General features: G+C 43.8%; 1 protein-coding gene across 3 annotated transcripts in view; it reads right to left on the bottom strand.

Annotated features, from left to right (window-relative positions):
- HIBCH (3-hydroxyisobutyryl-CoA hydrolase) overlaps positions 1–14,683 on the bottom strand; it is a 104,626-nt gene extending 89,943 nt beyond the window's left edge. Inside the window, exons 1-2 of one of the 3 annotated variants that reach the window (XM_002712340.6) lie at positions 14,629–14,683; positions 3,475–3,517 (exon numbers count right to left, since the gene is read on the bottom strand). In XM_002712340.6, coding sequence (XP_002712386.2) covers positions 3,475–3,517; positions 14,629–14,663 — 78 coding nt within the window. In that variant the 5' untranslated portion in view covers positions 14,664–14,683. Of the gene's footprint in view, positions 1–3,474; positions 3,518–13,337; positions 14,469–14,628 lie in introns of those variants that run through there. The other 2 variants (XM_089330189.1, XM_089330190.1) reach the window with 2 other exon arrangements.
- Between the last annotated feature and the right edge of the window lie 244 nt (positions 14,684–14,927).

Raw genomic sequence — 14,927 nt, 5'->3', positions numbered from 1 at the left:
TGATTATGGCCTTGTCTAAATAAGATCGGAGTTTGTGAACTCAAGAGGCTTCCATAGCCTTGGCAACTCATGACAAGAGCCTCAGGTGATCACTGACACCATAAATAAGAGTGTTAACTGTTAAAACAACAACAAGAGTCATGGTGCACTTCTCCCCATGTCGGACCTCCATCCTTATGTGCTGTACTAAGAGAATTAATAGTAATACTAGTCTTCAAACAGTACTTTATACTTTGTGTGTCTGTGTGGGTGCAAACTGTTGAAATATTTACTTAGTATAGAGTTGATCTTCTGTTAATAAAGATAATTAAAAATGAATCTTAATGAACAATGGGATGGGAGAGGGAGTAGGAGGTGGGATGGTTTGGGGGTGGGAGGGCGGGTATGAAGGGAAGAACCACTATAATCCAAAAGTTGTACTTATGAAACTTATATTTATTAAATAAAAGCTTTCTATAAAAAATTTTAAAAAGAAAGTTATTCAGACTTTGCATACAGGCAATTCCAAGACAAACTATACATACCTCCTGAATTTCAAAATTTTCAGTTCTGAGAGAATTTAATCAACTGACAGTATACAGCCCAGTCCTAAAATCCCTCAGACTATGAAATACTATTTAGTCTTCTATTTATTACTGTCTATCAATCTCTATATTAGGTGTTGAAAGAGTAAAGATGAATGAAAGGCAGCAAATAAAAATCCAATAAGCAGTGTATTTCTTACTTGAAAAACTTTTTGATAGAATTGCTCTTGAAATTTATATTTTGCAGAACATATTCTGAAAAATACTTCAGAGCCTTCATAAACAGTGTAAGAAATAAACGCTCCCGGCCTGCGCCATGGCTCAATAGGCTAATCCTCCGCCTGCAGCGCCGGCACACCGGGTTCTAGTCCCGGTTGGGGCGCCGGATTCTGTCCCGGTTGCTCCTCTTCCAGGCCAGCTCTCTGCTGTGGCCCGGGAGTGCAGTGGAGGATGGCCCAACTGCTTGGGCCCTGCACCCCATGGGAGACCAGGAGAAGCACCAGGCTCCTGGCTTTGGATCAGCGCAGTGCGCCGGCCTCAGTGCGCTGGCCGCAGAGGCCACTGGGGGGATGAACCAACGGAAAAGGAAAACCTTTCTCTCTGTCTCCCTGTCTCACTGTCCACTCTGTCAAAAAATTTAAAAATTAAAAAAAGAAATAAATGCTCCCTTGAGGAAAACACAGTAGGTATCCGAAAAACGTTTGACAAATGGAATGAACAACCCATCACTCTACTGACACAGTCCAGAACCGTTAGCCTTGGACGAGCTTCACACTGTGGCTTAACTGAAGCACACTCTGCAACACTCAGTGCCCACTCTCTCAGTGGCTGGAGTGTTATAGGTAAGTCAGGGGAGCCAGATTATCTGGGTTCAAACTGTACTTCAAATTTACTAGCTATGTGACACTGGGACATGTTACCTTGTGTCTCTGACCCTCAATTTCTGATCTGTTAAATGGGAATGAGGGGGCCAGCCTTGTGGTGCAGCGCATTAAAGCCCCAGACTGCAGTGCCAGCATCCCACATGTGCACCAGTTCGAGTCCCAGCTGCTCCTTTCCAATCTAGCTCTCTGCTATGGTCTGGGAAAGCAGTGGAAGATGGTCCAACTCCTTAGGCCCCTGCACCCGCATGGGAGACCCAGAAGAAGCTCCTGGTTCCTGGCTTTGGATCAGTACAGCTCTGGTCATTGTGGTCATTTGGGGAGTGAACCAGCAAATAGCAGATCTCTCTCTCTCTCTCTGGCTCTACCCCTCTCTGTAACTCTGTCTCTCAAATAAATAAAATAATTCTTAAAAAAAAAAAAAATGGGAATGAGACCATCATCCCTAATTCAGAAAATTCTCTAGATTTTAGAAAAGTAACACAGAATGTATTATATCCTATATAAAACACCCTAAATGAAGTCTGGGTCCATATATTATAATCAAACATTTATTCTATTTTTACACCAAACTATGAATATTCACATTACCTAAGATAAAGACAAAAACAGCTTCCAGTACATTCAGGTTAGATTTTGCCACCAAATATATTTACCACAAGCAAACAAACAAACAAAAGAAGAAAAAAAAAAAACAACTTTGGTTTGGGTATTTTAGAACTGCAGATATAAGATTTCTAGTATTAACCATAATGAGAAATAACTGAGCCACTACATATCAAGTATTTAGGACAGTATTTGGCATACATTAAGTACTATGTAATATGCCTTGTTATTTTTATGTGCAGGATACTAATCAGGCTCTATAAGGGACATAAAGTGAACCAAAAAATTTATTTTTTACAATCTGATAAATTAAAAACATTTAAACATTGGAAAGGTACCATTAAACAAAATAGTCAACAAGTATAAAATGATTATTGTGTATCATGCACTTTTTAAAATGTATTATCCTATTTATCACTTATAAGAACTTTAAGGTAGAAATAAGGAGGCTTCAAAAAGTTCATGGAGAGGGCTAGCACTGTGAAATAGCAGGTAAAGCTGCCGCCTACTGTGCCAGCATCCCATATGGCCGCCAGCTCGAGTCCCAGCTGCTCCACTTCCGATCCAGCGCTCTGCTATGGCCTGGGAAAGCGGTAGAAGATAGTCCAACTCCTTGGGCCCCTGCACCCTCATGGGAGCCCCGGAAGAAGCCCCTGGACCTAGCTTCGGATCAGCTCAGCTCCAGCCGTTGCAGCCAACTGGGGAGTGAACCGGTAGATGGAAGTCCCCTCTCACTCTCTGCCTCTCCTTCTGTGTATAACTCTGACTTTCAAATAAATAATAAATAAATCTTAAAAAAAATTTTTAAAAAGACAAAAAGTTCATGGAAAAATCATGTTACCTTTTTCAAAATTTTTATTTATTTTCATTTTATTTGAAAGGCAAAGAAACAGAGAGTAGTCTATGTCAACTGGTTCACTTCCCAAATTCCAGCAATAGCCTGGTCTGGGCCAGGCCAAACTCAGGAACTCAATCTAGTTTCCCATGTGGGTGCCAGGGCCCCAAATACCCATTGCCTCCCAGGATGCTGAGCAAGACACTGGAACTGGAAGCAGAGCAGGGGCTCCAACACAGGCATTCAGACAAGGATATGCGCATCCCAAGTGGCGTCTGGACTGCTGCATCAAATGCGTATCCCACGTTATCTCTTATTTCATTTCCCCATGAAAAGCCCTCTCACACAATTATTATCCTCATTTTGAATACATCAAAAGGGAGTCCAAGACTAAGTGGTAGACCCACTATTTAAACCCAGACATTCTGACTTGAAGAGCCATGCTTTTAACCATATCCTATGCCACCTCCTACAGGGTACATGTGTCAAGTGCTGACATTATAAAATTGAGAACCTCAGTGTACCAAAGAAAATCTGCCAACTCAATATTTCTCTACTTCCCTAACAATGGTGTTTTAAGTTACACATCACAATCCAATAATGTCAATAAAACGAAGTCCAAACTTACCAAATGTTGCAATATGATATTAGTTCTTTTGAATGAACTGAACCTGAAACAAACATAGAATACAATGAGCACAGTAATGTGGGTATTCATGTCTCAATTTATAAACACTATATGCCCTTTTGCTTTAAGCTCTTCTAAAACATTAGAACAAAAGGTTGTGTGTGTTTTTAAATTCTCAGGACCAGTGTAGTGGCATACATAGCAGTTTAAGCCTCCACATTCAATGCCAGCATCCAATATGGGTGCCAGTTTGAGACCCGGCTGCTCTATTTCAGATCTAGCTACCTGCTAATTCACCTGGGAACCCAGTGGAAGAATGCCCAAGTGCTTGGGCCCCTGCACCATGTGGGAGACCCAGAAGTAGCTCCAGGCTTCTGGCTTCAGCCTGGCCCAGCCCCAGCCAAGCCCCAGCGTTGCAGCTATTTGGGGAGTGAAACATGGGTGGAAGACTTCTCTCTCCCCTTCTCTCTCTCGCATGCTTTGTCCCTCTTCCTCTAACTCTTTCAAATAACTAAATAAATCTTAAAAAAAAAAATTCTCACTCACTGCTGGTAGGAACACAAAAAGGTATTGCCACTTGCAGACGGTTGAGTAGTTTCTCACAAAACTAAATGAACCCTTACAACACAACAATTTTGCTCTTTGATATTTTCCTGTAGGAACTGAAACTTTATGTCCACACAATATCCAAACATGAATATTATGGTAGCTTTATTCATAATTGCCAAGCTGTGGAAGGAACCAAGACATCCTCCAAAAGGTGAAAGACAAATCTTAGCATATCCATACAGGTGAATAAAATCTTAGTCAAAAAAATAAATGAGCTACCCCCCTCCCAAAATAAAGGTAGCAATTTGAATGTGTACTACAAAGTCAAGGAGAGACTATAAATTGTATACTTTCACCTATCTGATATTCTGAAAAAGGCAAAATGATGGAGTCAACAGAAATCTGTGGTTGCCAAGTGCTTCTAGGAGGGAGGGAGGAAAGAACAGGTAGACCACAGGAGATAATTAGGGCAGTGTAACTAGTGTGTATGATGCTGCAATACATGTCACTATCCTTCTATCAAAATTTTCTGCTCAATTTTTCTGTAAACCTAAAACTGCTCTAAAAAATAAAGCTACTGGGGCAAGTGCTGTGGCACAGGGAGTAAAGCTGCCACCTGCAGTGCCAGATTCCCATATGGGTGTTGATTCATGTCCTGGCTGCTCCACTTCCAATCCTGCTCCCTGCTGATGGCCTGGGAAAGCAGTAGATGGCCCAAGCCCTTGAGCCACTGCACCCATGTGGGAGATCCGGAAGAAGCTCCTGCTTCTGGTTTCAGATGGGCAAGCTATGGCCGTTGCAGCCATTTGGGGAGAATGAACCAGCGGATGGAAGATGTTTCTCTCTCTCTCTCCCTGTCTGCCTCTGCCTCTGCCTCTCTGTAATTCTGCCTTTCAAATAAATTAATAAATAAATCTTTAAAAAAATAAAACTATGAAGTTTTTTTTTAAAAAAAAGGTTAAGATATATAATCTTACCAGCAATCTCCGAAGCTACCAAAAGGTAGACAGATTGGTACTGCCTTTTTATTTTTTAAGATTTATTTATTTTACTTGAAAGGTGCAGTTACAGAGAGGGAAAGGCAGAGAGAGAGAGACACCTTCCATCTGCTGGCCACAACGGCTGGAGCCGGGCCAGTCCAAAGCCAGGATAAAGGAGCTTCTTCTGGGTCTCCCACAGGGGTACAGGAGCCCAAGGACTTGGGCCATCTTCCACTGCTTTCCCAGGCACATTAGCAGGAAGCTGAATCAGAAGAGGAGCAGCCAGGACTCGAACCACTGGTACCCATATAGGATGCCAGCACTTCAGGTGGTGGCTTAACCAGCTATGCCACAGCGCCAGTCCTGGTACTGCCTTTCTAACAAGTAGTTTGAAAATGAAGAACCACAGCTTTTAAAAACATCATACCTTCAGCCTAGTAATTCCACGGGCACTTGCACTTGGGAAATTCCAGAGGGGTGACCAAAGTTTGATTTATAAGGACACAATTACATGAAGAAAAACTCAGAACAAAATACCTAGCAGAGCAATATTTTTAAATTGTGACATCTATACATGACCATCACAAAGCCACTAAAAATACCTAAAAAATATTTAATACTTATGACCTGGAAAAATATTAATGACAAAAATATAAAAACAGGCTACAAGGGATAAACATACTTCTGATTTTATTGTTGTAAAAGTGTTTGCTAGGATAGGAATACAAAGCTTAAGACACAGCATAGCAAAAATGACCAAGAAACATGGAGTTTCTTGGAAGTTTTTTGGTTGGAAGTTGGAAGTTCTGGAGTTGGAAACTCTCTCTAATCAGATGGCGGTTACAGGGTTGTACACACAGGTAAACACTAAGTTATAAACTGCAGAATAGTGCATCCAAATAACTTATATAAATTATAATAAATAAAAAGTTACTTGGGGGAGGGTGATAACAGGAAGGCACATGAGGTCGGCTTCTGGAACGCTGGTGTTGGCTAATTTCTTGATCCAGGTGCCAAGGGTTTAGATATGTGTGGGCTGTAAAAACTCATCAAATTCTTTCTGCTCTGGGACTTTCTAAAAAGTTTCCAGAAAAACCACAGTTCTTGACAACTAACAATGCACTAAGAGATACACATTAAAATACTTTAATTATAATGTATTGCAATGCATGCTTCTGTTTAGGAAGTTAAGAAATATAAGATGCATGGAAAAATCAAAGCTAGAATCATTAGCTGTAGCCACCCAGTGAAGACTCTGCACTTCTGCAAACACATGTACTAACTGTGGGAACTGATACATTGCCAATTCTTTTTTTCAAAGATATTTTGAGATATGAGAAGTTATAGCCCAGCTGAGGCTTTAAAAATGGCAATATGACTATTATTAACACTTATAGACACATTTTAGATGACTGAACTTATACAAATACTTGTAATTTCAACTTTTCAAACTTATACTACTTTCCTGTTACACTATATTCAGGTTGCATAATACAGGGCTGGCACTGTGGCGCAGCTGATTAGGCTGCTACCAGCAACACCAGATGGCCCAAACACTTAGCCCCTGTCACCCCCATGGGAGACCCGGATGGAGTTCCTGGCTTTAGCTTGGCCCAGCTGAAACTGTTACAGGTATTTAGGGAATGAACCTCCAGATGAAAATTTGCTGACTCTCCATTTCTCTCTGTAACTCTCCCTTTCAAATAAATAAATCCTTCTAAAAAAAAAAATTGAATACTATTACCTCAACAATGGGCACTTTTTTTTAAGCACTCATACTTCACATTCCTGGACTACATATTCAGAATTTGCCTTAACTCAAATAAAACATTTTTATCCTAGTCAAGGGATTCCACAACATTTCTGCTCATTAGAGTTACCTCGTGGGCTGATGTGGCGCAGTCGGCTATGCCACTGCCTGTGACACTGGCATCCAATAGGGATACCTATTCAAGTCCAGCCTGCTCCTCTTCTGATCCAGCTCCCAGTTAATGTGCCTGGGAAAGCAGAAGATGGCCCACATTGCTTGGGCCCTGACACACAGGAAACCCGGATAGACTTCCAGATTCCTGGTTTCCACCTGGCCCAGCCCCAACTGTGTTGCGGCTTCTTGTAAAGTGAAACATGGGATGGAAGCTCGCTCTGTCTCTCCTTCTCTAATTCTGCCTTTCAAATAAGTAAATAAATCTTTTTAAAACAAAAAAGAATCACCAGGGACTCTTGTAAATTCCAAAGCTCAAGTCACAGCAAAGACCAATTAAATTCAATCATAAACTCTGGAGGGGTGATACAGGCATAAGTATTTTCTTTGAAGCATTACCAAATGATTTCAAATAGCAGGCAAGATGGAAATAAAATGAAATCTTTGTAAAATTCAAACTGAAGTGACAGTATCCCTAGTTTATTGAAAGGTTTTTTTTTCTTTTTTGTGATAACATACTTTCAGTTGCTTTAAGATTTATTTTATTTATTTTAAAGGCAGAGTTACAGAAAAAGAGGAAGAGGAGACAGGGAGAGGGGAGACGGGGAGACGGGGAGACGGGGAGACGGGGAGAGGGAGAGAATCTTCCATCCACTGGTTCACTCCCCAAATGGTCTCAATGGATGGGATTGGGCCAGACAGAAGGCAGGAGCCAGGAAATTCTTCAGGGTCTCTGATATGAGCGAAGGGGCCCAAGCACTTGGGCCATCTTCTCCTGCTTTCCCAGGCACATTATCAGGGAGCCCAGTCAGAAGTGGAGCAGCTGGGATTAGAGCCAGTGCCCATATGAGATGTTGGCATCGCAGGCTGTGGCTTTACTGACTATGCCACAGTGCCCTGAGGGGCATTTTATAATTAAGGCTTTCATATAGACTTTTTATTTTTAAAGATTTATTTTATTTATTTGAAAGACAGAGTTACACAGAGAGAGGAAGAGACAGAGAGAGAGGTCTTCCATCGCTGGTTCACTCCCCAGATGGCCGCAATAGCTGGAGCTGTGCCAATCTGAAGCCAGGAGCTTCTTCTGGGTCTCCCATGTGGGTGCAGGGGCCCAGAGACTTGGGTCATCCTCCACTGCTTTCCCACACCATAGCAGAGAGCTGGATTGGAAAGGAGCAGCCAGGACTCGAACCAGCACCCATGTGGGATGCCAGCACTTCAGGCCAGGGTGTTAACCGGCTGTGCCATAGTGCCGGCCCCTCATACAGACTTTTAAAATCTGAGCGACACTAAATTTTTTTCGACTTGACTCAAAGTCATCATTTTATACATACTAAGTATCAAAAAAATAAGAATTTCTTTAGGTCCAGAAGGACTTCAAATTCCTTAATGAGGCCAGTAGCCCAGTGTCAGTTCAAGGTTAAGGAGGCTGCTGCCAGATTGACAAGTCTTTTACAACTATTTAAGTGCTACAAGCACTATAAAAGTAAATGGAAGCAAAGGCCTAGCTTCAAGTCCTGAGACAGAATTTATTTCACTGCAGTGGTTAAGGTAAACCTACTGCATCAAAGAACAAAGCACTATATACAACATTTATAGAACACAAAAACCTCCGAATTGGTATTTTTAAAAATCAAAGTACAGGGGGCCTGCACTGTGGCATAATGGATAAAGCTGCTGCCTGCAGTGCCACCATCCCATATGGGCACCAGTTAGAGATCCGCCTGCTCCATTTCTGATCTAGCTCTCTGCTGTGGCCTGGAAAAGCAATCGAAGTTGTCCCAAGTCCTTGGGCCCCTGCATCCATGTGGGAGACCTGGAAGAAGCTCCTGGTTTCGGACTGGCACAGCTCTGGCAGCTGCAGCCATCTGGGGAGTGAACCATTGGATGGAAGACCTCTTTCTCTGTTTCTGCCTCTGCCTCACTGTAACTTTGCCTTTGAAATAAATAAATAAATCTTAAAGAAAAAAAAAAACCCTAAGTACAACTAAAATGCTCCCCAGGTTATGTATAATTCTATAGCTTCTATGTGGTCCAATTTATATTAAACTGTTACTTAAAAACTTATATTAATAACTTTTATGCCTCAAAATTGTATGTGAGAAATCAGTTCCCAGCATTTCTGAATGTATGGTCTTCTCCTTGTTTTGTATTGGCTCCACACTGCCATCTAGTGGACATTTAAAAGAGGCATGCACATCTCAGCTGCTTTATTCTGAATTTTTTTATCCATATTTTCTGGAGACGATGTCAACTGGACTTTTTCTTTTTTTAAGATTTATTTATTTATGGGCTGGCACTGTGGCTCACTAGGCTAATCCTCCACCTGCGGCGCCAGCACCCCGGGTTCTAGTCCCGGTCAGGGCGCCGGATTCTGTCCCAGTTGCTCCTCTGCTCCTCTTCCAGTCCAGCTCTCTGCTGTGGCCCAGGAAGGCAATGGAGGATGGTCCAGGTCCTTGGGCCCTGCACCTGCATGGAAGACCAGAAGGAAGCACCTGGCTCCTGGCTTCGGATCAGCGCAGCACGCCGGCCGCAATGCACCAGCTGTAGCGGCCACTTGGGGGGTGAACCAATGGAAAAAGACCGACCTTTTTCTGTCTCTCTCCCTCTCTAACTCTGTCTGTCAAAAACAACAACAACAACAACAACAGGAGTCACTGTGCACTTACTCCCTGTGTAGGATCTGTCCTTAATGTGTTGTACTATGTGAATTAACGGTATAACTAGTACTCCAACAGTACTTTATACTCTGTGTGTCTGTGTGGGTGCAAACTGTTACAATCCTTACTTAGTATATACTAAGTTGATTTTCTGTATATAAAGATAATTGAAAATGAATTTTGATGAAGAATGGGATGGGAGAAGAAGTGGGAGATGGGATGGTTGCGGGCGGGAGGGTGTTTATGGGGGGGAAAGCCACTATATACTTTGAAAATTTGTATTTATTAAATAAAAGTTTAAAAAATTAAAAAAAAAAATAGTTCTCCAGCTTTTCCAGAAAAATTGGTAGCTATGGAAACTCTGGATCTACAATATCTACATTTTTTTTTAAGGATTTTGAAAGAGAGACTGATTTTCCACCCACTTGTTCATTACCAAAATGACCGCAACAGACTGATCTGGTCTAGGCTAAAGCCAGGATCCAGGACTCCATCTGAGTCTCCTGTATGATTGGCAGAGGCCCAATCTTCCACTGCTTTTCCAGGTGCACTAGCAGGGAGCTGGGTCAGAAGCAGAGCAGCAGGGACTCAAAACAGTGCTCCGATATGAGATGCCAGTGTTGCAGGCAGCAGCTTAACCTGTTGTACCACAAGACTGGTCCCTACATTTCCTCCCTGTCCCCCTCCCCCATTTTATTTGAGAGGCAGAGATGAACACACAGATCTTCCATTAGCTCTTTCACACCCCAAATGCCCATGATAACCTGGGCTGGGTCAAGATGAAGCCAGGGGTCCAGAACTCAATCTGGGTCACCTACATGGGTGGCAGGGACCCATGTACCTCGCCCACCATCTGCTGCCTCCCAGGGTGTACATTAGGAGGAAGCTAGATCAGAAGTGGGGATGCTGGGACTTGAACCAAGCACTCGGATATGGGATGCAGGCATCACAACCAGTTTCTTAACCACCGTGCCAAATGCCCCCATTCTACAATAGCAACAAGCTGGGGCTGAGAAACTGCCTCCTTTAGACAGAGCACTCTCTCCAGCTCACCAGTCCCCTACTGGCCCCCTCTGCTGACATCTAACCAGCATCACTCAATGCTTCCTTCTTGGCATCTGCTTTTCAGTTTGTGATTCCTAGCACAGGAAAGGGAAGAAGGGAGAGAGGCAAGAAGATAGGAAGGTAGGAAGAAAAAATATGAATTGATTAAAGACTTAGCCTTTGGTCAATAAGAAACAACTAAGTAGAAGTAAGAAGAGAGGTAGCCAAAGAGCAAGAAACAAACACCGTAGTTTGGCAAAAACAGAGTAAAAGGAATGAGTACTATTAACAATTTAAAAATCAAGCTCCAGGAGATGTCATGTCACCTAACCTAGCAATTAAGAAGACCATGTCCAATATCAGAGTGCCTGGGTTCGATTCCCAGCTCTGGTTCCTGACTCTAGGACTCTGGGAAGCAGTGATGATGGCTCAGGGGACTAGGTTCCTGGCACTCACAAGGGATTACTTTCAGCTCCTGGCTGTGGCCTCTCTCTCACTCTCTGCCTCTCAAATTAAAAAACAAGTAAAGATCACCCTTTTTGAAAAAGCTTCCTGAGGCCCTCTCCCTAACTAAATCTGGCTTCCTCACAACTGCTTTTCCTTTGAGACATGTACCAGAAGTAGTAACCAAATAATACTCTTATCTAAGTATTTATCACATGTTCACTTTCCTTTCACACTTCAAGGACCCTTACACAAAGGTGCAGTAAGAACACCAAGTAGGCTAGATTATAGAAAGTTCTAGAACAGTGCCTCCCAACAGACAGAACAGAATGGTAAGTTTTATTAGATTCATGAAGTGAATCAGAGCCAAACCTTTGTCTAGCTGGTGAAGCTCTATTTAATTTCTTAATCAAGAGGGCACATCTGAGAGCTTCTGAGAAGACCAGCAAGCACTGAAGTAAACTTTGGAAAGATTGCATCAGCAGTCACGTGCAGAACCTATTTTAATTGGCAAGATGGTAAGTCTGTCAATCAAGTTTCTACAAGATCAACAGTGAAATAAAATTTACTCTCAAATTTATATAACTTTATTTGAAAGTCAGAGACAATGAAAGAGACAGAGATCTTCCATCCACTGGTTCAATCCCTCCAAATGCCCACAACAGCCAGGAGGCAGGAGTTCTATCCTGTTCTCCTGTGTGGATGGCAGGGACCCAGGTACATGAGCCTGCCAGTATTGTTCAAATTTGAATCAGTAAGAAGAGATAAGGTCTGGGAGTGTAGGAGAACTTAGATAATTTTAGTAATCTCAAAGACCAACGCCAAGGGGCCAGCGTGCTAGTGCAGTGGGTTAAGCCACTAGCAATGCCAGCATTCCACATCCAAGTGTTGGTTCAAATCCCAGCTATTCTGCTTCCAATCTGGCTCCCTGCTAATGCACCTGGGAAGGCAAAAAAAGGGCCCAAGTGCTTGGGTCCCTGCCACCCACGGAGAGACCAGGACAGAATTCCCGGCTCCTGGCTTGGCCTGGCCTAGACCAGGCTGTTGCAGCCAATTGGAGTGTGAACAAGTGGATTGAAGTTCTCTGCCTTTCAAATAAATCTTTAAAAGTGCCAACAGCAATAACTGAGAAGTAAAAGTTGCATATAAGTGCAAACTGTCAAGGAAAATAAAGTGGTTTCCAGTCCTGGCTCCACTCTCAATTCAAGCTTTCTGCCAATACACACCCTAAGAGGCAGCAGGTGATGACTCAAGTATTTGGGTCCAGGCCAGCCACATGGGAGACCTGGATTGTATTCCCAGCACCTGGCTTCAGCCAAAGCCACTATAGGCATTTGGGGACTAAACCAGCAGATGGGAAGTTACTCTGGCTCTCTGCTTCTCAAATTAAAAAAATTTTAATAAGGTCTCAGGTACATCCATTGCTAAAATTTGAAATGAGTTATGTGGTATGTTCCAGTTAAACTTTTGAACTGAGCAGTCTACACATAACCTACCTGGTAAGCACTGACCCTTTGAATGGGGACAAACTACAATTTCTGGAACAAGATCCACCGGCCTTTGTAACAGTTACTGACTGAGGTCATCCCCTTGCTTCCAGAGACTGTGCCCAAATCCTTTCTTGCAAAGTTTTGCCATAACAATCACAATTCTTGACCAAGAAGAGATGTAATTAACAACCTCCCTGTAGTTTAAGCTATAGAAAAGCCACCATCTTGTAACATTTTGTAGCAATACTCAAAATTGCTTAAATTGTGTCTCCCGAATTGAAATCCTAATCACCAAATAAACAACACCTTTTTATTCTCAACTAAATTGATTTTACTTTGGTTGACAAAATTTACATCTGAAGTGCATTCAAAACATTCAAATGATTGTGACTAGTACCACAGCTCAGGATAAATCGCGCTAGACATACAAACTTTGAGTGTTATCTTCTGAGAAGTGATTTGGGAAAACAACAAAAAATCCAAGGGCTGAATTGGCACTGAAACAAGATAAGAAGCACAGCGGGTTGAGCAACCCTGTTCTGAAAACTTTTTGAGCACCAACATGCTGCCACAAGTGGAAAATTACACACCTGACCTCATGTGACAGGCCAGAGTTGAACTCAGGTGCACTAAAAACATTGCACAAAATTACTTTCACGTTACATGTGTGCAGTGCTATGAAACATACAGCAGTTGGTGTCTAGACCTGCGCTCCATCTCCAGGATATCTCATCACACACCCTGAGCCCAAGCATTCTGGATGAAGGAAACTCACCTGTAACAGGAAAGACAGTGCCAGGGAAGCCAAAAAGAAGCCAGAGTTCAAGTGGGATTGCCCAACAGTGTCAACCACAGCACAGAGAGAGACCCATTTCCCTCAGGATCCTCCGTGGTACCCTGCTCCCTTCTACATCTGTGGGTTAGGCTGTTTCAGACTGGACAACCTTGGCCTCAGCTCTCTGCTTTGCTAGGTTAATGTCCACTCCAAGAGACTTGGAAAAGGCATCAGAACTCTAAAATCCATCCCAGCCTTCGCCTATTCAGTCCACATCTTGAAACGTGGGGTGGAATAAAGCCAAAGTGAACTGTGGTTATTACCAGATCTTCCCCAACTCAGTTAACTTGATTAACAAACATGCTCTTCCAATTTATTTCTCAAACACTTCGGTACTTGCTAAAAAGATCAAACAAGCAATAATTACAGGTACTGATTTCCATGAGCTAGCAACAGGTGCACAACTAATTTTAAAAGTATAAAGTTTTTTGTTTTTTGTTTTTTGGTTTTTTTTAAGAAAAGAAACACCAAAGAATAACAAACATCAGGGAACCAGGTCTGCGGATACAATGTTACACAGCTAGACGTTTTCCCCTAAAACAGAAACTGTTAAAAAAACACCCTGACCCTCTGCAGTAAAGCCCTAAGGCAACCGGTTCAGGCGCAAAGGGCACAGTAATTCTAAGCTCAGTTCTCCCTCCAATTGGGCACAGTGCTCCCTGGCGTTGCACGCGGGCTGGCGGGGCAGGCTTCAAGGCTCACGCAACCCAGCTTCCCAAAACGACTGCTACCAGTTTTCTTTTGCTAAGCCCAGGCTGTGGTGAGCAGCGCCTTCAGAAAGTTCAGCCCAGCGTCTGCACCTCACTCCGCAACACTGGCCGAAGTTCCCGACGCCTGCGCCAACGCTGCAGCCACCGGGCAAAGCCGGGCAACGAAGTCAGCTCGGCTGCAGCGCGTGTCTGTGGGGGCACAAATCATGCCACGCAACGGGTCGCGACCGCATCCGAGGCCCAAGAAAGGAAGAAGTCAGGGCCAAAGGACAGAAATGGGAGGTCCAGGCTAACAGCCAGGACGGCAGAAAACCGTGCAGTTGCGGCAAACAAGGTGCCGGAGGGCGAAAAGCCGCAACCCGGAAGAGGCGGGCTATGCGAGGGCTTGGGGACGGCCGGGGCTCGGATCCCAGAGCTACGACCCCCACAGCGACCCCACACAGTCTCCACGCTGCCCTTTTCCCCCACCCCGTCGAGCGCAGCAGACGAGCAAGCCCTCGGCCGCTCGCTCCTTCACTCACCTCCACAGGAGCCTACACACATCCTGCTGTCCCATGGCCAAAGGACTCCGAGGCCAAAACTCAGGGAGCAGGGGGAACCCAAAAATCTCCTCACGTCAGACCCGCCCACCGCTCCTGCACCGCCCAGGACACCGATGATCAGTCCTCCAAGAGGCCAGAGCGGCCTATGGTGGCTTTTCCGGTACGGGGCGCTGAGAGGCGGGGCAAGAACCAGTGCTGGAGGAAACGCAGTGAGGGCGGGGGAGGGCGATGGGCCAGGGGTGGGGCCCTATGGGGGCGGGGTCCTTTGGGGGCGGGAC

Source organism: Oryctolagus cuniculus, chromosome 3 (assembly GCF_051225735.1).
Source record: "Oryctolagus cuniculus isolate XC-2025 breed Fujian yellow rabbit chromosome 3, ASM5122573v1, whole genome shotgun sequence".
In the NCBI taxonomy this organism is placed as follows: Eukaryota; Metazoa; Chordata; class Mammalia; order Lagomorpha; family Leporidae; genus Oryctolagus; species Oryctolagus cuniculus.
This window is presented reverse-complemented; position numbering and strand designations above follow the sequence as displayed.